Here is a 22,784-nt window from a genome sequence, read left to right as displayed (position 1 = left end):
TTACTATAAAAAGAAAGTCTCTATTAGTAAACATATATATTTTAAATTATATAATCTTTATATGAAAGATATATATAAGTAAACGAACAAAAATAATTTTCTTATATTTAATTTTATAATAGAAAATTGGAAAGATAGTGAAATATAATTATAATTAGTAAAGTTTTCTTCATTTTTCCTTTTTTTTTTATTTATAATTTTTGATTGGCACACATTTTCCTTCAAATTTTCCAAGCAAAATTTTGTAGCTTTAAAGTTTATCAATTCTGAATACCATTAAAATTGTAATGGGAATAAAATCATTTAGAAAATATAAGTCCCCTTTAATTTGCCTGACCATTAAAGTTGGCTTTGACATTGTTAAGTTTATTAAAACCAACACTCATATGTCGCAATTAATTATCCTACAAAGTGCTCTGCTTCCTGCTCCACTTGTTCCCGACACTAGTGTGCATTCTTCCCTTCCTTCATCTTTTTCACAAATGCAACAAACCTTCTCCAGTTGTCTGCCTGGAATAGGTCCGGATTCATTCTCAAGTATGTAAAAGCACACATCTCTCTTTCTTCACCGTCAAAATTCAAGGATGATGCTCTCAAGATCTGCTCATGCGCAGTCTCATCATATCGAGGCAATGCATTTTCCCCAGCAAGTGGGACTTGAGCTTTCCGAGTTGCTAGAGCCAGTTGCCTCACAAGCTTCTCGGGTGCACAACGAGCATCCTGTGGCTGCTCATGATCACGCATCTCTATGCAGGTGAAGTTGAGTATGGCACCATGGCGTGCTAACATTTGAGCAATAGGAATGTATCCATCTCGGAACCGTGTGTTATAGTACCCTGCCGTGAGCTCTGGAGCGTGGGACCGTGTCCCATAGTGCCAGTGAATACCAGAAACCTTGACTGAGATCTTAACTCCCATGTCCTGAAAGATGGACTTGGCTGATGACAGTATTCTCTCACCATGGTCTAGAAGCATCTGAGAATACCAGTTAAGAAAGAATTCACCATAAGGACTGGTCCAACCCCCTCCTTCTCGTCGGAAAAACTGTGTATCTTCTGGCCAGTTGTTGTAGTGGCCAGCATCTGTGGGACCGGTGCTACCCCATTTTGGTTTGCCAGCAGCTTCTGCAGCAGCTTTCAAGCTACTGAGCATATACTGCATCATATTTGTAGAGAATGTGTTAATATAGTATACATTGCGAGCCCATTACTTAATAGTTTAAGCTTTCGAGTCAAATTTTAGCTTAATATGGTAATCTAAGCATTAATTAGAGATCCTGAGTTCCAGTATCACTTGATTCCCCTATCTATATATCTGTAATAATCCATAATCTTGATTTTACCTCTCCATGTGTGGATATGTGGTTGTATCATGAGGGGAATGTTAACCCAATATACATCGTGGGCTGATTACCTAATACTTTTGGGCTATATTCATAGTGTAGCACAATGTAAGAACTGGAAACTGCATCTTATTAGCCTTTGCAATATTATCAGAAGTAAAAAAGGGAAAAAAGAACAAGAGAAATACCTTGTCATAACACTGGAATGCTCCAATGCCTGGGAATTTCCATGTCCCATTTTGCTCTGGATATGAAGGGTAGCGGAGCTCACCTGATGGTCCCATCCCCACTTGGATTTCCTGAATGAGACAAGTTCTTAAGATGATTAGTGATCACTTCCATCACATACTAGAGAGAGTTTAAAGGAGTATGAACCAGCCACTGAAACCTGCTGTAATTTTGTATTCAAACTAGACAATTGGGCTTTGACTGCCAAACTCTAGGCTTGGGGAAATGGGGCAAAAAAAGCCATTTTGTTGTAACTGCATTAAACTTATGAGAATCATAGGGATAGGTAATTGCCACAATGGTGTCACCAAGAAGATGCTTGAAATTGTCTCTGAATGCACGCATGAAGTCAGCATAACACTGGACGGGTGTTCGCCCCTTGAGGACCAGAAGAGTATCAGACCCAAGGGACACATATTCATAATTTCTCCTCCCCCATTGATCAGTGTATGCAAGGTCCGGATCTTTGTTGATCTCTTCCACAACCCAGTTAGGTAAAGGGATCCTGTACAACAAGAGCATTAACCATGAAAATTGATAAAAAAAGCAGTAACACATGTAGAACACTTCTCCACCCAACTAAATCACGCACTGCAATAGATCTAACATATCAATAAATTCTGGCTACTATCAGTACCAAACAGGTAAAAATTGGAAAACACGTTTCCTACCCTATACAAACCCTAGTAATTGGGGCACACATCGACAAGATCCATCCTATGGCATTGAATGATAGGAGCATTAGTACTGCATTGGAAGCAGCATGGGAGCAAAACTTATGCAAACTGTGGATGAGGATTTATTGTATCATCATACAGTGAACAAAAACAAACATTAAGCCTTATGATTTGGAAGTTTATATTCTATTTACTGGGATACCCAAGGGAATAATTCCAAATCCAAAAGCAAATTTCTAAAAACTTGAAATAAAGGCGCAAGATAAAGCGAGAAAAGCTAGAATACGCACGTGCAGGAGTCACCGACGTTTCCACCACATTTATGGAAGGACATGACCGCCTGAACTTTAAGCCCATGCTGCTTGACCATCTCCAGGAGCTCCGCGTAGCCACCCCAATTATAGGTGCCAGGGGCCTCCCTCTCCACCAGTCCCCACCACACGTCCATCATCACCCCCTCCACACCCGCGCTCTTCAGCTTCTGCATCCTCTCTTTCATCTTCTCCCACGTATTCACACCATTCCCCATCGTCACGCTATCCAAAGGTATCATCACGTAAACCGGCACCCCCTTCCCCGTAGCCTTTGCACCCCCCTCCTTGTATTCCCTCTCTGCCGGTGTCGCCTCCGTCTCCATCGCGAACGACTGGCACGCCACTGACAGATCCGCCCTCTTCCCTCCGGTTAAAAAATAAGAGAAAACAGAACGAACAATTCTGGGTTTGAAAAAGGAAATTCTACAGTACCACTTCGGTACCTACCCAAAAAACATTTTTGGCCATTGGATGAAGATGGTTCAATACGGACCGTCCAACTGGCTTATGTATTTAAAAAAAAGAAAAAGAAAAAGGAAATAAGTTAAGGTTGCCGGTAACATTGGCTCAGGATGGACTAACACCAAGGTGAGTAGCAGCGTGCATTCGACCGATCCTGTGGCTGTGTATCAAGTTGATAAGGTCCTTCTCCCTGTAGCAATCTTTGGCACCGACATTCCTTCTACCCCAGCTCCAGCACCAGCTCCGGACATTAGCCCTGCTGCAGATGCTCCAACTGCCTTAGATGAGACTGGGTCTCCTCGAGCATCTTCAACCCCATCTTCTTCCTATAGGATAATCGGCTTGGGTGTTTGGAGCCAGTTGGTTTTGGCCATTTCAGGTGGGCTGGTCTTGTTCTTATAAGAGAGGATTTGTCAAGTCTTTAATTTATATGAAGAGGGTATATCCATTGCTTTGATTTCAAGCCATTTTTTTATTACATATGTTACTGAAACTATGAGAATCTAATAGTATTACAAGACTTTGGACACAGGTTCCATACTCGGGGACGAAGACGAGGATTTTGGTTAAAGGGGGCAAAGTTGAAATATATAGGGACAATCGGTTTTTACTCATCAATTTTAAAAAACATTGAAATTAATTTTATCTTCACTCATTTTAAAATATTTTAAAATACATGCACTTCACAGTAAAGATAATTATTTTATAAAATGATCTTTTACATATGAGGTTAATAACACCATTTTAAAACTAAAAATATAAAAATAAAATATTAACTTTCACTTAACTAAATTATACTAGTAAAAAATATAGATTCAAGAAAGAATTAGAAATACAATAAGAGTTAATTTTTTTTAAGTTTTTTGGTTTTAATTATTGTAGTTTTAATTGTATTTTAAATTTTTAAAATTTCTTATTTTATTATTGATGTCAATTACAAAATTTTTTATTGGTGGGTGGATTTATATAATATTGGACATAAAATGATTATTAATTAGAAAATTAAAAAGATTTTATTTATCACTTGAGGATCTTGGAGATTTTTTTTCAAAATAATTTGTAAATCATATTACATAATAAAAAATTTATAATATATTTATTTGTAAGATACTTTTATCAAATTAAAATGATAAATTATTTATTTTTTGATAATTTTATTTAATATTATCAAGTAAAAGAGTATTTTAAGAAATAATAATTCGACTTATGAAAAAGGACATGTATTTTAAAATATTTTTAAATAAGGGAAGATAAAACTAATTTATAAAAATTGAGGTTTTTTTTTCATATTTTTTAAAATTGGCAAATTAAAATCCATTTTTTTCCAAAATAAATTTTATAATTTACACCAATATAAATATGAGAGGGAGACATGCCAACATAGATGGAAGACACTTGTGACAATTTTATAATTTACCCATTTTCACAAGGTTCGAACCCCGAATCACAAAGTTCGTACCCTCTGTCACAAAGTTCGTACCATATATCACAAAACTCGTATCATCTCTCACAAAGTTCGTACCTTCTCTTACAAAATTCGTAACTCCTCTCACAAAGTTCGTACCCTCTCTCACAAAGTTCGTACCATCCTTCACAAAATTCGTACCATCCTTCACAAAGTCCGTACCATTTCTTACAAAGTTTGTACCATTTCTCACTAAATTTTGTACCCATCTCAAAAAGTTTGTACCCTTTCTGACAAGGTTCGTACCATGTCTTACAAAGTTCGTACATTCTTTCAAAAAGTTCGTACTATCTCTCACAAAGTATATACCCTTTCTCACAAAATTCGTACCATTTCACAAGGTTCGTACTCTTACTCACAAAGTTTGTACCATCTCTTACAAAGTTCGTACATGTACTCATAAAGTTTGTACCTTATCTCACAAAGTTGGTACCCGTACTCACAAAGTTCGTACCCTTTCTCACAAAGTTTGTACCCCCTTTTACAAAGTTCGTACCCCATCTCACAAAGTTCCTACCACATCTCACAAAGTTCCTACCATCTCTCACAAAGTTCGTACAATATCTCATAAAGTTCGTACCATCTCTCACAAAGTTCGTACCACCTCTCAAAAAGTTTGTACCACTTCTTAAAAAGTTCGTACCCTCTCTCAAAAAGTTCGTACCCTCTCTCACAAAGTTCGTACCATTTATTACAAAGTTCATACCATTTCTTACAAAGTTCGTACCATTTCTCACAAAGTTTGTACCCTCTCTCACAAAGTTTGTAACCTCTCTCACAAAGTTCGTAACCCATCTCACAAATTTCGTACCCCATCTCACAAATTTTGTACCCCATCTCACAAAGTTCGTACCCTTTTCCAACAAAGTTTGTACCATCTCTAAAAAAATTTGCACCATCTCTCACAAAGTTCGTACAATTTTCTCACAAAGTTCGTACCTTATCTCACAAAGTTCGTACTTGTACTCACAAAGTTCGTACTTGTACTCACAAAGTTTGAACCATTTCTTACAAAGTTCATACCCCATCTCACAAAGTTCGTATCGGTACTCATAAAGTTCGTATCGGTACTCATAAAGTTCGTACCCTCTCACACAAAGTTCGTACATTCTCACAAAGTTCGTACATTCTCTCACAAAGTTTGTACTCCATTTCACAAATTTCGTACACTCTCCCACAAAGTTTGTACCCAATCTCACAAAGTTTGTACCCCATCTCACAAAGTTTGTACCCCATCTCACAAAGTTTGTACCCCTTCTCATAAAATTCATATCATCTCTCACAAAGTTCATACCCTCTCTCACAAAGTTCGTACAATTTCTCACAAAGTTCGTATTTTTTTTTTTTTTTAAAACAAAGTTCGTACCATTTCTTACAAAGTTCCTACCATTTCTTACAAAGTTCGTACCATTTCTTACAAAGTTCCTACCCTCTCTCACAAAGTTCGTACCAACTCTCACAAAGTTCATATCATTTCTCACAAAGTTTGTACATTTTCTCACAAAGTTCGTACCCTCTCTAACAAAGTTCATACCATCTCTCACAAAGCTCGTACCATTTCTTACAAAGTTCGTACAATTTCTTACAAAGTTCGTACCATTTCTTACAAAGTTTGTACACTCTCTAACAAAGTTTGTACACTGTCTTACAAAGTTCGCACAATCTCTCAAAAAGTTCGTACCTCATCTCACAAAGGTTGTACCCCCTCTCACAAAATTCGTACCCCTCTCACAAAATTCGTACCCCCTCTCACAAAGTTCGTACCCTATCTTACAAAGTTCGTACCCATAGTCACAAAGTTCGTACACGTACTCACAAAGTTTGTACCCCATCTCACAAAGTTCGTACATTATCTCACAAAGTTAGTACATTCTCTCACAAAGTTCGTACCATCTCTCACAAAGTTCGTACCCTTTCTTACAAAGTTCGTACCATCCCTCACAAAGTTCATACCATCTCTCACAAAGTTCGTACCCACTCTCGTACCATTTCTCACAAAGTTCGTACAATCTCTCACAAAGTACGTACCATTTCTTACAAAGTTCGTACCCCTTCTCAAACAATTCATACCCCATCTCACAAAGTTCGTATCCCATCTCTCAAAATTCATACCATATCTCACAAAGTTCGTACCCTATTTCACAAAGTTCGTACTATCTCTCACAAAGTTCGTACAATTTATTCCAAAGTTCTTACCATTTCTCACAAAGTTTGCATCCCATCTCACAAAGTTTGTACTCCATCTCACAAAGTTCATACACTCTCTCACAAAGTTCATACCCTCTCTCACAAAGTTCTTAATCCCTTTCACAAAGTTCGTATCCTTTCTCACAAAGTTCGTACCTTCTCTCACAAAGTTCATAGCCCTTCTTACAAAGTTCATACCATTTCTAACAAAGTTTGTACCCTCTCTCACAAATTTCGTACCCATTCTCACAAAGCTCATACCCTTTCTCATAAAGTTCGTACCCCCTCTCACAAAGTTTGTACATTCTCATACAAAGTTCGTACACTCTCTCACAAAGTTTCGTACACTCTCTCACAAAGTTCGTACAATTTCTCACAAAGTTCGTACCCTTTATCACAAAGTTCGTACCCTCTCATACAAAGTTCGTACCATCTCTCACAAAGTTCATACCATCTATAACAAAGTTCGTACCCTCTCTCACAAAGTTCGTACACTCTCTCACAAAGTTTGTACCATCTCACACAAAGTTTGTACCCCATCTCACAAAGTTCGTACCATTTCTCACAAAGTTCGTACCCTTTCTCACAAAGTTCGTACCATTTGTTACAAAGTTCGTGTCATCTCTTACAAAGTTCGTACCCCATCTCACAAAGTTCGTACCCTCTCCCACATTGTTTGTACCCTCCCTCACAATTTCCATACCCCCTCTCACATTGTTTTCTTTCTTCAAGATATGTAAAACTTCATCTTCAAATTTAGTCTATGAATACACAAAATAATAATATAAAAATATTGATGACAATTTGATAACAAATGACTAAATGCTCTCAATTTGATTATTAATAACTCAGAAAAAAAATTCAAAAATCTAAATGTTACAAATCATTACATATTTAAATGTCATTTAACATGACATTTCTATCTATAACAATTATATTTAAATGAAAAAAGAAAATCAAATGTTACCTTTTAACACTTGTAATCACTTGACATCCTTCATATAATGTCTTCTTCAAGACATATAAAACTTCATCTTCAAATTTAATCTCTGAACAAAAAAAAAAATGATATAAAAATATTAATAATAATTTGATAACAAAATTTAATAACAAACTCATAAAAACTTCTAAAATCATTATTTAACATCACATTTCTACATACAAAATTTATATTTAAATAAAAAAATATCAAATATTACCTTTGACACTTGTAATCACTTGAAATCCTTCATCTTCTTCATATAATTCAAATTTTAAATTTTCTCCCTCAAAAAGTTTTAAACTTGATCTTCAGATTTGATTCATCAGAATACATCTTACATATTTTGTAATATGGTAGTTGAAATTATTTAATTTTCATATTAAATTACTATCATGTTTTGTATATATGAATAATGAGAGTATAAGGGTAGTTGGTAGGATTTTATTTTTTAGATAGAGTTAGGTAATTCATTAAATAACAAATTATATTTGATATTTAATAATAAATTATAAAAAAGTTGTAATATTTAAATATGAATGAAATGTATGTGATTATTTCTCATCAAGAAGTCATTTTTACCAGTTTAATAAGTTTTTATAAATTTTTTAATGATATGTACTTTACATATGTCATTTTATTATTGGGGTCAAATGTGGGTAGGTACCCCCAAAATGAAGAGTGGGTACCAAAGAACAACCCTTTGAAAAATGGTTCAGTATAAAGGCGGTTGACCCTTAAAGGTGGTTGACTTTGGACTTTCAATTTATATGACCAAAAAGATACCAAAGGGTTTCTACACCACAACAACCCTGTACAAGAGCTTTTGTATATTAGAGAAAGTCACACGAAAAACAAGAGAACTTTTGGCTCAATTGTAGCCGAGACATGGCATGGTTAGAGTGTTGATGCGTAGGTGCTCAAGTATGAATTTAAGGGTTTTTTTTTTTTTTAAACTTATATGACACCTTTAAAAAATAATTCTTTAAAAATGATTTTTGGAAAAATATTGATAGATTTACGTCACTTTTCGCCACGTGGAAGGTGTCTTCTGAAGAGATATCTTTCACAATTTTCAAATATTTGATATCCACTTGGAAGAATTGAATTTAAACTAAAGGTGTCTCTTTAAGAGACATCTTCTATAATTTCAAAAAATTGAATTTATATTGAAAGTATTTCTTAAAAAGATATTTTTCACAATTTTACAAAATCCAATACATACTAAAGGTGTTCCTTCAAGAGACACCTTCTATAATTTCGTAAATTTTAATTTATATTACAAATGTCTCTTGAAATTGATTTTATATTGAAGAGACACCTTTTACAATTTCAAAAAAATTGGATTTATAGTAAATGAGTCTCTTCAAGAGATACTTTCCACAATTTTATAAAATTCAATATATATATTAAAGGTGTCTCTTCGAGAAACATCTTTCACAATTTCAAAAAATTTAATTTATACAAGTGTCTCTTGGATTTGATTTTATATTGAAAGAGACACCTTTTGAAATTCCAAAAAAATTGGATTTATACTAAATGTGTCTCTTAAAGAAACATTTTTCACAATTCCACAAATTCCAATATATACTAAAGGTGTCTTGAATTTTAATTTTATTTTTAATTTTCAACTTCAACAATTTCCCAAATTTTAATTTAGTGTTTCTTAAATTTGATTTTATATAGAATGTGTCTTTTGAAGAAATACCTTTAGTATATAATGGATTTTATGGAATTGTAGAAGGTGGCTCTTTAACAAACACCTTTAGTATAAATCCATATTTTTTTTTTGAAATTGTAGAAAATGTTTACCTTCAATATAAAATCAAAATCAAGAGACACTTGTAGTATAAATTAAAATTTGTGAAATTATGAAAGGTGTATAGACACCTTTAGTATGTATTGGATTTTTTTTTTGGAATTGTGGAAGGTGTCCATTCAAGAGACACCTTCTATATAAAATCAAATTTAGGAGACACTTGTAGTATAAATTAAAATTTGTGAAATTATGGAAAGTGTATCTTCAAGAGACTCCTTCTATATAAAATCAAATTCAAGAGACACTTGTAATATAAATTAAAATTTGTGAAATTATGGAAGATGTTTTTTCAAGAGACACCTTAAGTATATATTGGATTTTGTGGATTTGTGGAAATTGTCTTTTCAAGAGACACATTTTACTATAAATCCAATTTTCTAGAATTGTAGAAAGTGTCTCTTGAAGAGACACCTTTAGTTTAAATTCAATTCTTTTAAGTGTATACCGTAAATTTAAAAATTGAGGAAAATGTCTCTTGAAGAGACATTTTCAATATAAAATCAAATTTAAGATGTCATTAATATAGGCCAACAAATAAATGGTCTTTCCATTTGAGTTGAAAATGAAGAAAGACGTGTCAAACCTTGAGTTCTTAAAACCCCACTGTATTAAAGCAACTCTCAATTTATCAAACCATGCTTTAGGGGCTTACTTCAATCAATACAAAGCATGATTTAGTTTGCACACATGATTTGGTTTTAAGGCTTCAACATATCCCTCAGGTTGGGCCATGTATAACACTCCTTGAAGAGTGCCATTCAAGAAAGCATTGTTTACTTCCAATTGTTTGATGTCCTAATTTCTTGACACAACCACTATTAACACTTCTCAAATGGTTACAACTTTGACCATTAGGCTAAAAATCTCTTCCAGGTGTTTGGTGGAACCCCTTAGCAACCAACCTAACTTTGTATCTTTCCACACTTCCATTAGGGTTGAGTTTAGCTTGAACACCCATTATTTCCAACTATATTGTACTGTAGTGAGTAAGGTATAATGTACCAAGTATGATTTCAAACTGAAGTACCAAATTCTACATCCATTGTCTTCTTCCACATTGGGGACACCAAAGCATTTTCCACACAAGTTGGTTTACTCGTAGTTTGAAGGATATCAAGGGGGCTATTTTGAAGAGTTTGTATGGTTGGTTGCATAAACTTTGGGTTTAAAGATGCCACTTTTTTATTGTGTTTGCATTGGATGTCTAGGTTAGTTTTGTAGGACTGATGAAGTTTGAGATTCTAATGCTTCAATTTGTTTAAGGGTGGTTGGACTTGACAGAATTGATGGTTGATTTAGTGTTGAGGATTGTGGAGAGGCCATAACTTCCAGATTTTGAGAGAATGAGGTGTAGTTGAAGGTTGGTTCTCAACTATAGGAGCTATAGCTGCAGGTTGGCTCTCATTTGTACTCTTCTCACTACATACCTAAGACAGAATTGATTTTTCTTTAGGTTCTAATGATGGACCATCCTCCAAACTATCTAAATGCACAAAAGTGAGCATAGAACAAATTTGACCCTTATAACTCATGCCAACAAGGTATATGAGCTTATAGTAGGGGCTACTAGGACCCATAGGAATACTGGCTTCCTCAAAATCCAATTTTGAAGTAGATTCAAAATCCTACTACAGAGAATTAATTGAACTCCAGTATTCTATGTAAATAACAACAAGACACCAAGTGCTCCAATTTGTGACCTATTATGCATTATGTTCAGTCTCCCCATGAAATGGTGTTCGTAGTCTAACTAGGTGAAAGTTATCAACCTTTCAAGACTACCTCTACTATCCTCGAGTTACAAATCTTTTTATTATATGTTCAATTAACATGTCTTAGCTCTCAAAGAACCTATGTCAAGTTCTATTTAAGGAAGTACTATGACCATAGTTTCCATTATCACACCTCCTTAAGATCACCCAATGGGACACACTATCTCAATTCCAAGAAATATTATGGTGCCTCTATCGATAATTCTTATTGCTATCGACTTTCATTAACAGTGTGTTCTTTTGAGTGTTCCTAAGGACATGCGATCATGAAATCTATGGTCGTAGTAATTCTTTAAGTGAAATTTGACATATGTTCTTAGAGATAAAGAGTATGTCAGTTGATCATATAATATGAGAATTTAATACTCAAGGATGGTAGAAGTAGTCTTAAAAGATTGATATCATTTAATTTATTAGGTTACAAACACTAATTCATAAGGAGAATTCATAAGGAGCTTACACGTAGTTATTAGTAAGTCACAAACTCGAGTTTTCTATCTTGATTTAATATCATAGGATACTAGAGTATAGTTGATTCTCTATAATAGAATGTTGATTCAACTTCAGAATTGAATTCTAATGGGGTTGGTATTTTACTATGAGTCCCAATAGTGCTTGCTCAAACTCATATTCCTTGATGGTACATTATTTGAGGTATAGTTGGGTTCTTTAGTTATATGTGTGCAAAAAGGCGTTTTGGTAAATATGTGAGGTTGCCCAAGAGCTTATGCATTTTTTTTATGGATCAAGATAATTAATTAATTGAAGTCTAATAGGGTTAATTAATTAATTATAACCTAGTAAGCTAGATTAAGTGACCCAAGCCTAAGGTGGGGTTATGTCACTTAAGCCAACAAGTAAGCTTCTATAAATCCCCTTAAGGGTTTAAGGCTTTTATAGTTTTTTTTTTATTTAGTTTTCTAGAGAGTGGAACCCTAGCCTCCATCTTTACATAGAGGATTCCACCATCCTCACATGTTAAGGTCTAGGAAAGAGCCATCGGGCAGAAGATCATAAGGTTTTCAAGATTTTCAGCTTTTTCTTCATCAATTATAATTGATTTAGGAACATCTTGATCATAAGTACAGTTTTCTAAGCCCCTAAAACTAAGTTCAAATTTTTGAATGCCTCCATCACGTAGATCTAGTATCCCCAAGATATTAGTAGCATGCACTTCGCGATCTAGGTCTTATAATAGATTAATCTAGAGATTCTAACAACTTAAGCCCACTAATCTATATAAATCTTTTTAGATTTAGAGTTAGATAACATTTTATCTTCCATTCTCTAAAGAGGAAACACTAGTTACCATCTTCTCAAGGTTGAAGAGAAGTTCACATGATTTCTCTCTATGCTAGGATCCAAAGGGAGAGTCATTAGGTGAAAAATGCTTGATCTTCAAGGTACTCTTCATCAACTTGGAAATTTTTTTGGGAAAACCCAAATTCAAGGCATGTATTTCTAGTAAAGATTTAAAAATCTACACATGTTCCCATTGTGCCTAGGATTTAGTGGCATGCACCCTTTTTTCATTTCAATAGCTTATTGTCTCAAGATTGTTATCTAGGACTTGGTTATTTTGGATATCTAGTACGACTACTCCTTTTTGCTTTTTTGATGTTCTTAGATATGTGATATTATGTGGCATATTGAAGGCTTTTTAGTATCTTTGATGTGTTCTAGAAAAACAGGGGAAGTAGTTAAATGGATAGCATATTGCACTACATGTTTATACCATTTTTCTGCTTATAAGCTTGTGCATAATGTACATCATTTGAATTGTTGGATAATGATTGTTACTTGCTTGATGTTGTGGTTGTTATGTTCTTTACACACTGTGTTCTTCATGGGTAGGTTTGGTAGGGTGTGCAAGTAATTGGATTAGTTATTGAAGCTAGATTGGCCATTGATGAAGTATGATTTTGTTAATAATCTAGTTAATTGAGTTTGAGTTTGTTTGATTGTATAGTTTGGGAGACTTAAGGTTGACTGAGGACCCAATGTAATAATGAGAGTCTTGGGGTTTGTATTGTATTCTATGTTTTTATCTTGAAATTGTTGAATGAGGAGATTGTTAATCTTCAAAGTTTTTGACAATTATAGTCCAAGAGAGTCTTGTGATTCATTGCTACTAGGACTTAAGCACTTCAAGAATGATGAGTTCAATCATGTGTCAAGCCACCATTTTTCATACAATATGTATGTGGTAAGTATGTGTGTATTGAGGTTTATGATAGATAGCATGAATATTAAGTGAATTGAATTAAAATTGATGCCTAATATGCAACAAAATTGAAATGGCTAAAAGGCCAATTGATTGTCCCCTTGGCAACATCATTTAATTTTAAAAGAGACTAGGACTTTTTGTTGCATTTATAACTAATCTAATGTCTACTAGGTACTTTCAATGGATTAATCTTCTACTTGATGACTCATCAATTTTTTCTTTGATGATTGAGTGGTTATTGATTTATTTTTTAATAAAAATAAAAATTTTAAATCTAAAAGTTTAGAATGATGCATGCCTGGTTTATTATTATTATTATTATTATTATTATTATTATTATTATTATTATTATTATACTAGGGTTAATTTTCATATAAAAACAAATTGTAAAAAGTACAAAACCCTAACTACATGAGAATTGATTTAGAAATCACATGCTATCCTAAGTACATTAGAGACCCTTGGACTAAACTTTGAAGATGTAATGAAGTTTAACTTAGAGGATCACATGTTTTAAGGAGCTAAGAGTAATAATTTATTAAGGACCAATGGAATATTGCCACATTGGAATGTGAAGATTGTATAAGTAGCGATCAGAGTAAATCCAATGAATCGAATTTGCCTTGTGAGTCTAATAAAACTCGAAAACCCTTGATTTATTTATAGAATTACTTTCTTGGTCTAAGGTCAAGTTTTCTATGAGGAAATAGCTTTTCTACAATTTTTTTTCATTTAGAATTCAATGTTACATACCATGATTATGCAAATTTATCTTTCATGCATAACATTTCAATTAGTGAATTAAACTATTGATAAAATTTATAGTTATATAGTTTGAATTTAGAACAAAAAACGTCATAATTTTTTAAAATTACCTATTTGCCCCTCCCCTCTACATAGCTCCACATCTAAGAACAAGTTTTCGCTCTTCAATCAATTTGAAACTATTTATACTAGACAAGAGTATGATTATACCATTGTACTAATATATAGAAAGAGTGGAAACATACATTTGAAATAAAAGCATATGGTCCAAAATTTTCATAAGTAATAATTGTTTGAAAATGAATCCCTTTTTAAAATTTGAAAATTACAATTGATTTTCATACATTTTTTAACTCAAAAAAACGAAAACAAAACAAATAAAAAATAAAAAAACAAAATAAAATGTGACACCTATTAATAATACACACCATAAGATAAGAAAGGAATAATGATAGGTTGCTTGTACATACCAAAATCATTGCAAAATGACACTAACTACACATATAATGTAGTTTGAAAGAACTACCTTTATTACAAAGGGACCTACATTAGTACAAGAGTACAGCTTTAGATTCCAAGTCTTTATAATCACTTGTCCCTCTCTCTTGTATGGAATCCAATGATATTTTACCCTACTTACAAATTGTTTTCTAGGGTACACCTCCCATTTGCTGCTCTCCTACCCCCTGACCTTGTCTGAATTTATAAGCAGACATACAAATGAAACATCATGATGTTATTTTTCTGCAACAAAAACTGTCAATTTTAGGTGGCAATTTTGTTTTGAAATAATCAATTCATTGAATATTTTACAACTATCTGTACATATGTTTCAAGATTTGAAAAGTATTATTGCCCGGCCAATATTTTCTAATCAAGTTTTTTTTTTTTGTTAGGGGTGAGTCCAATAACCCTGTTGGTTTTCATTTGTGAGAAAAAAAAAATGCTTGAGGGTATTTTTCTAATTTAATGGTTATTTTCACTCATATTTTCAAATAATTAGTACAATATTTTATAGATTTTTTTAAATGTATAAAATCAACATTGGTGATATTTATCTTGTTAAGCAACCCTAAAAGACCTTAAAAGCTATATAAAAAAATTAAAAACAACTTTTTAAGAATATTTGTTTGTAACTTTCAAACATAGACCCATATTTTCGGCTTCATGTTATGTTTGAAGTAGATTTTTATTTAATTTTAAAAAATAAAAATAAAAATAAAAATAAAAATCAAACTCAATAGTTTTCTACCACAAATTAAATCATATATCAATAATGATTACTTATAAATTTTTTACTAGCATGTACAAAAGTTAAAAGTCATCCCAAAAGTCCTTGTATTAAAAAGGGTTAAAAGGTAATTTCACTATTTGGTAAAACCAGAGGCATTTGTCGGCACGAATCCATGCAGCACATTTAGTTGCTGATTTTTAGGACATTTATGCTTTTATGAGAATTAAGGCATTCATTCTCCAAACCTCAAACCTTACACGCCTACTCTCTCCCTTGACACAAACCAATATTATAGAGAAACACCCACTAGGTTTAAGCTGCCAAATTCTTGGCTGGTATGGAGCGTGTACTCCACGTCCCTTAAAACCAATAGCTGACGGGCAATCTCTCCATTTATAAATGTGCATGAAATTCATGTGCCTGCATCTTCACACATCCTCTTCACGGGTCTCTTTCTCCACATGATTTTAGTTGACAACAGTTTCTTCCCTACACCAGAATTCAAGAAGGTAGCTCTTCATTAATTGAGGAGCCTCTGCAAGTCTTTGTCTCCTATCTACTCTTCTCTTGTAATTCATAAACCTCATCATTCTTTTCAGCAACCCAACTCATGGCCTGAGTGCTAATATTTCCGCCACTCCGGTGAGCGAAGGAGGCAAGAACATTGATCTTGAGGATGGGTAGTTCTTTAGGAAAAGAGAAGAGTTCACATAAGCAGGAAAGGGTGAGAGCTTTAGCCGAGAAAATGAGGCTTATCCAGGGGGAACTCCAGGAGATGGTGTATGAGAGGAAGAAGCAAAGTATGGCGTATGAGCGAGAGACGATGGTGTTCGCATTGAAGGAAGCCCAGTGGAAGCGAGAGAGGAGGAGGTTAAGGGAGGAGGTGAAGAGGCTGAAGAAGAGGTTGGAGGAGAAAGAAGAGAGGATTAGAGGAATGGAAGATGGGTTGGTAGGGGAGAAAGGGGAGAATGGCTTTCAGCTTCTGGGAACTAGACTCTTGGTGGAGCACATTTGGGAGGAGAGAGCTCGGCGAGATGAGGCTGTGGAGAAGTGGAAGCGGCTCTATCTTGCAATTAAGGCTGAACTTGATGACCTTATTCAGAGGACAGATCAAGGTATGCGCTACTATTTTTCTTTATTTTCTTCTTTGAACTTTGATAAGGATATATCAACAAAATCACTTTAGTATAGCAGAAAATTGATATGTCAGGAAATCATATCATTATCATGACAGCAAAGATTTCTCATAATGAAATAGTTTTAGTACAGGATCTAAATCCTCAGCTGCAGAGACGTAGAAGAAATTGGTATATGCAAGACGTCACTGGCATACTAATGCATAAACCTGGTGGGTATTTACACGAAAGGATCTTATTTTAACATTTCAACCCACACTAAGAAGACTGAATTATACAGATAAAATAAGAGTGCTTCTGAATTTTCTATCATTTTCCTCAACTCAGAGAAAAAGATTAGAAGTACTTCAAAGGTAGCTCCAAAACCTAGTTTGAGATTTTAGAAGGCATGTTTTAGGAATAAAGAGAGGTGAATGTTATCATCTTGTGCCACACAACCTCTAATAGTGTTCAGCACAGGTAGCATTGAATCCTCCATCATTAGAAGCAGGGGCTGAAACTTATCATTTAATCTCAAGGCTTATTTCTTGACCCATGAGTCCAACAAACCAGGAGACGAACAAGGGGTCGCATGACTTTATCTTGGTTTAGAATTATGCCTGACTTTGACATCACTAGGAACGCCAGTAGTTTCAGTTAGGCTCTTTCTGCATTTTAGTGCTTAAGGGCAATCCAAGAGCCACCTTTTAGGCCACAGATCAAATCCCTTGAATACCTACAATTTGAGGGATTGACTCTCCTTCAACTATAAGAAGAACAAGAAGAGCTTTCTTTAGGGTTTTCCTAAGGCCCCACCAATGTCAGAATTCATTGGTGACTAAATGAATTGAGGGAATGCCTCCCCTGGAAAGACCTCTAACCTCATCATCAGAGATGACAGGATCGTTACACAGGGAATGACACTCAAATTCTGGATTTGATGCTCTCTTCTTGATCAACTCAGAGAAACACTCCATGATACCAGCAAGAAAATAAGGTGATAAGGGGTCGCCTTCTCTTAGAATTTGATCAACACTAAAAAACCCTTTAAACTGCCATTAGTGGCTGCTGGAAACATAAAGTAGACACACATGTCCTAATCCAAAGGATTGCCATGCAAGTAAAAACAAGAGCATTAAGAGCATTTCTAATCAAGTTCCAAAACTCTCAATTATCTCATATATTTTCTGCAAATCCAATTAGTTTGAGCATATATGATGTTTCAAGTTGCTGTTAGGTAAGAATTCAACCGGTAGGTCTAAGTCTTGGGCATACACTAACAGGTGGTATTATGTTAGAAATTTGGCCCACATTCTGTGGTTGAGATGGGGAAATGGGAGGTTCCAAGTTCAAGGCACAGCAGAAAGAAAAATATGATGTTCCAACAGGAGCAAAAAAAAAATTTTACCCCTCAAAATAATACATGTACATATACATATACATGGAGAGAGTTCCAAGTTCAAGTTTCAACTGAGACAAAACATAGTTGTCCCTCAAGCTATATAAATGAAGAGAGAGAGAGAGAGAGAGAGAGAGAGAGAGAGAAAACTGAGCACAGTGGCAACTAACCAGCCATTCTTAAAGAATTTGACAGTAACACATCTCACAATACCTTTTTCCCTTTGATATTGGGGATATATATATTTTTTAATAGACAAATTTTTATCCCCATGCTGAAACCTCCTACAAACCCTCCCTATCCCTTTACCACTCGAGTCAGGCTTGGGCTTTGATATTTGGGGATATATTCATGTATATATATATATATATATATATATATCCATATATCAAATCCTTATCCATCAAGTTATAGTTATAAAAGTTTTGACTAACTGACGATGTCCATTCATAGAGGTTCATCAGTGGCAACTTTGCTTCCGGGTTGGAAAGTTTCTCACTGTCCACTGTCCTTTCCCCACATTGTTAAAGGCTTCATTCTATCGGTATGCTAAGAAGACTACACCTATAGTTGATATAGTCTCTTTTAAGTGCTTCAAGAGAGAGAGGAAAAGCTAGCATAGTGACAAATAATCAATCATCCTTAAAAGAATTTGATAATTTGGTCTCCAATACACTCCCCAATCTAGAAAATCTACATAGTGATAACTAACCCATTTAGAGTTATATATAAATAACATTTGCTACTTTGTGTTAGCTTATGCATTGTTAACCCATCATTCTTTTACAATTTAGCCTTTGAAGTAACAGGTAGTTCAACATGGTATTGGAGAAGAGACCCTTTATTTATTCTCCCATTTCTTTCTTTGTGATTGGTTGTCCTCCTCATGGGGCTGAAGGCAAGGACAGTATAATCCTTATGCACAACGTTAGGCCATTTCTTAACAAAGGTTCTGGAGTAACTAATAGTTTAGCATTTTGTAGGAGAGAGACTCAACTGGAAAGCAGAGGAAGAAGACTCGATAGAAGATCTACATAGGGAACTCAAAGCCAAAGAAGAAACCATTGAAGTTCTGAAAGCACGACTAGCTTCCATGGAGAAGGAAGAGGTCCAGAGAGAAAGGGAGGTGGACATACTGAGGCAGAGCCTGCGAATAATCAGCAACAAGAAGGAGACAAAACATAGCACCAAGCACTTCTCTCGTAGCTTGCACTTGTAAAACAGTAATAATGAATGTACTATGTGTTACATCTTAAATGATGAATCTTATCTATAAAATGCCATACAATGAGAGATGACCATAAAAATTCCAAACGTGCATAGGTAAAACAATTTGCTATAGGAATTGGACAAAGACAGCAAATATATGGAACCATTACAGAAAATTGTTTACAAGGGGTTTCTACTTGCCTTGAGATTGTCTCTGTTTCTCAGGGTGTAGAGGTTAAAATTCCTTGATTTCTTATTTTTATTTTAGTGCCTGTCCTTTTTCTTGCAGTCTTTCCTCAAAGACTGTCTTATCCTTCTCTTTCACCTTCAATGAAGTTTACTTCTTAAATGCCTGCGCCCCATGCTCACCCATCCATCGAAAAGGGGAATGATTCATGAAATGATGAATAATAATCTTCTTATAATCACAGACTGTACATAATCTTGCAATTAAGATAACTAATCAGTATTAAAGTACATGTCACCTTATTAAAAGCCTTTATGTGAAGCATAGCTTAGTGAAAATGAAGGCCTCAGTAAAAATTTTGTTGGAATTCTGGTCTTGGGCATGTTTCCTCTCATAATATTTGAAAAACTTTGAGAGGAACTAGAGACGTGTATAAACAAGCTTGGCTACAGACAATGAGATGTTATCACCTTCTTAGCTGATTGACAAGCTGTCTTCTTCAGTGGTTTGTGACCTCGCAACAATTTGATAATTTGATCTCACATTCTGAATAAAAAAAAATAGAACAAAGGGCCACTCAAACTTGATAAACAAACAATATCATACACAAATAATAGGAGCACTCATAATATTCCACAGAAAACATAGAGGGTAAAAAGTAAATAAAAAAAAAAATATTCAAGTATATGATACATACCTCCAGCAGTGTAATGTAATAGAAATCCTCCATATGCTGCATAAGCGCGCTTCCATCTCTGATTGAGCGGAAAATATTTATCTCGGTGTGTAATATTCTTTCAATAAGTTCCTTTTCACCTTTCATCTATATAAATTCAATTGAACAGAGTTCAGAAATCAGAATAACACATCTGACATGAATATAAACTCAGGAATAGAGAAAGATGTCCACAAAGTGGAGAGTGGAGATTGAAGAAAATGAAATTATTTAGAAAATACCAGTAAACGAGTGCACTGTGCATTTGATTATTTCATGATCATCTATCGTCTGTGATCATGAAATCACTCATGTAACTTCTTTAGCCTCGTAGTGATTGCACTTCATGTGTCAAGCAGATTTACATACTCCAAAGATTTAGTTACATGCTCCCAAATTGGGAATTTTGACTCAATCAACTGCACTTTATCATTCAACAACAGATGGTTTTTTGCGTCTTCAGGTCACCAGGTTACCCCCAACAAAGGTGCAGTATCTAGAAGTAGATCTTCTATCACTTATTGAACCTACCTGGTCAACATTGGTACAGGCTTCTATTTCTAAATTATCATTCTTTGAAAATAAAAAGTCCTTTTTGGCCAATGTTCCTTCCATTCAAGTATCCTGAAATTCTAATAACTACATTCATATAATCATCATTTGGAGAATGTATAACAATCCCCATAGAGAAAGCAATGCCTAGTCTAGTACTACTAACCTCTGGTAGCTCTCCTCATCCATAGTAATGCTTGTTGTAGGTGCCCCAATTGTTTGGTTGGCATCAATAGGTATGTCCCCTGACTTAACCCCAACATACCCGTTTCTTATAGAAGGTCCAAAGAGTATTTCTATCATGACAGAAATATTCCCCGTTTTGATATGGCAACTTTAGGACCAAGAAATTATCATAAGTTTCCCAATTCTTTAATCTCAAATTCTTTGGCAAGGGATTTCTTCAATCTTTCCATTTTGTCACATCAGTACCAGTCATTATTATTTCATTAACCTAAATAATGAGAATGGTGATTTTAACTCCCTTAGTATGCTTATAAAACATGGTGTGCTCAGCTTAACTTTGCATATATTCCATATCACCAACTGACTTAGAATTTTCAAACCAATCCCTTGGAGATTGCTTTAAACTAAATAGGGATTTTTTTGACTTGAAAACCTTCTTCTTTCCAAGTTTTGCTTCAAAACTAGGGAGCAAATCTATGTATACTTCCTCATCTAGATTTTCATCAAGAAATACATTTTTGACATCTAGTTGATGTGGTGACCATCTAGGTTGGCGACGAAGAAGTGTAGAACCTGCATTTGTTCATTTTGGCAACTAGGGTGAACATCTCTCAATAGTCAATGTCATATGTTTGAGTGAATCATTTGATTACTAGCTTGGCTTTATATTTGCCAATTGTCCCATTAGCTTTAAATTTTGCATATAAATACCCATTTATAACCCCCCGCCTTCTTGGGAGAAAATTCCACAAGTTCCCATGTCTCATTCCTATACAAAGCTCTCATTTCCTCTTGAATTGCTTCTTTCCACATTGGATTTTCTAAAGCCTTCTGTATAAATCTAGTAGTAGTCTCACAAGAAAAATTAGTAGTAGAAGTTAAAAGGATTTAAGTCTACTACATGAGACAATGTTGAAGATAGGATATTAAGTACATGACCTAAGACAAGCAATTGAAACATCAAAGATTAGATTGAGGTCCTTGAATAGAAGACAATTTAGGAGACTTATTTGATTTTGAAGACTCATTTAAAATTTCTAGATTTACCATGTTTGGTTAAGAGGGTAGGAAGTGAGTAAGATGTTTAGTTTCTTTATTCCTTCTAAAGCAAACCTTTAACTTCTTTTCTTGATCTTAGTAGCTTGGAATGTTCAAGCTCTCCCCCACTTTTTCTTGCACCTGGTTCCTTGGAATGTTCACATTCTTCCTTTCATGGTTATGACTTGTTTCTTGAGAGTTACTTTCAAGATTCTTATCAAAGAAGGAAATTGTTGAAATGGTTTGTTTTGTCTTGCTCACTTATGATTTTGATAAGCAAAAGTATTGCTGAACCATTTATCCTCCAAACAAAAAAAAAAGCAAGAAAAACTAAAAAAGGACAAACAACTTGTTTTACAACGGTTTGGTCGTCTTATCTGGGATTACAAGTAACTTTTAACAAAAAGATTGACATGCAAATTAGAATTGTGATTATCTAATGTCTTAAAATCATATCAATGTGGTGAATTGTCAATTGAATTGATTTTTAGAAGTAAAATCTTCACGAAAACATAACAATGGTAGTGAATTGATTAGTCAAATGGTAAAACTATCTAGAGAAAGTCTTACATCTAAAATTAAATCTCAGCTAAGAATTGGATTGGAATTCTAATCTTTGTAACTTTTGATCCTTAATTCATCTCAAAATATAATCTAAGATTTGACACATCCCTGATCAAACTTTATCATCAATAAATAAAATAATAAAGATAAGCATTCATTGAGCCAATGTAAGCATCAAAGATATCTAGTCTAGATAGACTTGCAGAGAATTTTGTCCCATAATAGCTGAGATTTTAGAGAATAGAGATGGAATTTTATCACAAGAGATGAACTCCTCACCAAATTCCTCTTAGATGCAATCCTCCTTTGAATAAATGAAGATCTAGCCATTGATCATAGGGAATTCAA

At 34.3% G+C, this 22,784-nt stretch overlaps 3 protein-coding genes across 7 annotated transcripts in view; 1 reads left to right on the top strand and 2 right to left on the bottom strand.

The window, feature by feature from the left end:
* Positions 1–302: 302 nt before the first annotated feature.
* LOC100261291 (beta-amylase 1, chloroplastic) lies at positions 303–3,511 on the bottom strand. Its single transcript, XM_003631977.4, has 4 exons — positions 2,538–3,511; positions 1,865–2,075; positions 1,531–1,641; positions 303–1,155 (listed from the first exon to the last, which is right to left on the bottom strand). Exons 1-4 carry the CDS (start codon positions 2,882–2,884, stop codon positions 445–447), a joined length of 1,380 nt encoding a protein of 459 aa, XP_003632025.2. The 5' UTR covers positions 2,885–3,511; the 3' UTR covers positions 303–444.
* An 11,287-nt stretch (positions 3,512–14,798) lies between these two features.
* LOC100249309 (uncharacterized) overlaps positions 14,799–22,784 on the bottom strand; it is a 179,382-nt gene continuing 171,396 nt past the window's right edge. For 3 of the 4 annotated variants that reach the window (XM_059736947.1, XM_010646909.3, XM_010646907.3), the window contains 2 exons: positions 20,079–20,204; positions 19,615–19,927 (listed from right to left, as the gene is read on the bottom strand). In XM_059736947.1, coding sequence (XP_059592930.1) covers positions 19,856–19,927; positions 20,079–20,204 — 198 coding nt within the window. In that variant the 3' untranslated portion in view covers positions 19,615–19,855. Of the gene's footprint in view, positions 14,982–19,614; positions 19,928–20,078; positions 20,205–22,784 lie in introns of those variants that run through there. The other variant, XM_019217522.2, reaches the window with a different exon arrangement.
* On the top strand, positions 15,715–19,292 carry LOC100244150 (uncharacterized). Of its 2 annotated transcripts, none has more exons than XM_010646911.3 (2): positions 15,715–16,586; positions 18,969–19,292. In XM_010646911.3, the coding sequence occupies exons 1-2, from the start codon at positions 16,148–16,150 to the stop codon at positions 19,202–19,204; spliced, it is 675 nt and encodes a 224-aa protein (XP_010645213.1). In that variant the 5' UTR covers positions 15,715–16,147; the 3' UTR covers positions 19,205–19,292. The 2 variants fall into 2 exon arrangements, with proteins under 2 accessions (XP_010645213.1, XP_010645214.1); XM_010646912.3 differs by lacking the exon at positions 18,969–19,292 and adding an exon at positions 16,741–18,962.

The sequence above is a fragment of the Vitis vinifera genome, chromosome 5 (assembly GCF_030704535.1).
Source record: "Vitis vinifera cultivar Pinot Noir 40024 chromosome 5, ASM3070453v1".
Lineage (NCBI taxonomy): Eukaryota > Viridiplantae > Streptophyta > Magnoliopsida > Vitales > Vitaceae > Vitis > Vitis vinifera.
This window is presented reverse-complemented; position numbering and strand designations above follow the sequence as displayed.

Excerpts from the sequence above, each read along its gene's own strand:
- LOC100261291 (XM_003631977.4), bottom strand. The coding sequence starts at position 2,884 with ATGGAGACGGAGGCGACACCGGCAGAGAGGGAATACAAGGAGGGGGGT. Across the intron at positions 2,076-2,537 it reads AACGTCGGTGACTCCTGCAC|GATCCCTTTACCTAACTGGG; the intron begins GTGCGTATTCTA and ends CTTGTTGTACAG. Across the intron at positions 1,156-1,530 it reads CATTCCAGTGTTATGACAAG|TATATGCTCAGTAGCTTGAA; the intron begins GTATTTCTCTTG and ends AATATGATGCAG.
- LOC100244150 (XM_010646911.3), top strand. The coding sequence starts at position 16,148 with ATGGGTAGTTCTTTAGGAAAAGAGAAGAGTTCACATAAGCAGGAAAGG. Across the intron at positions 16,587-18,968 it reads TATTCAGAGGACAGATCAAG|GAGAGAGACTCAACTGGAAA; the intron begins GTATGCGCTACT and ends AGCATTTTGTAG.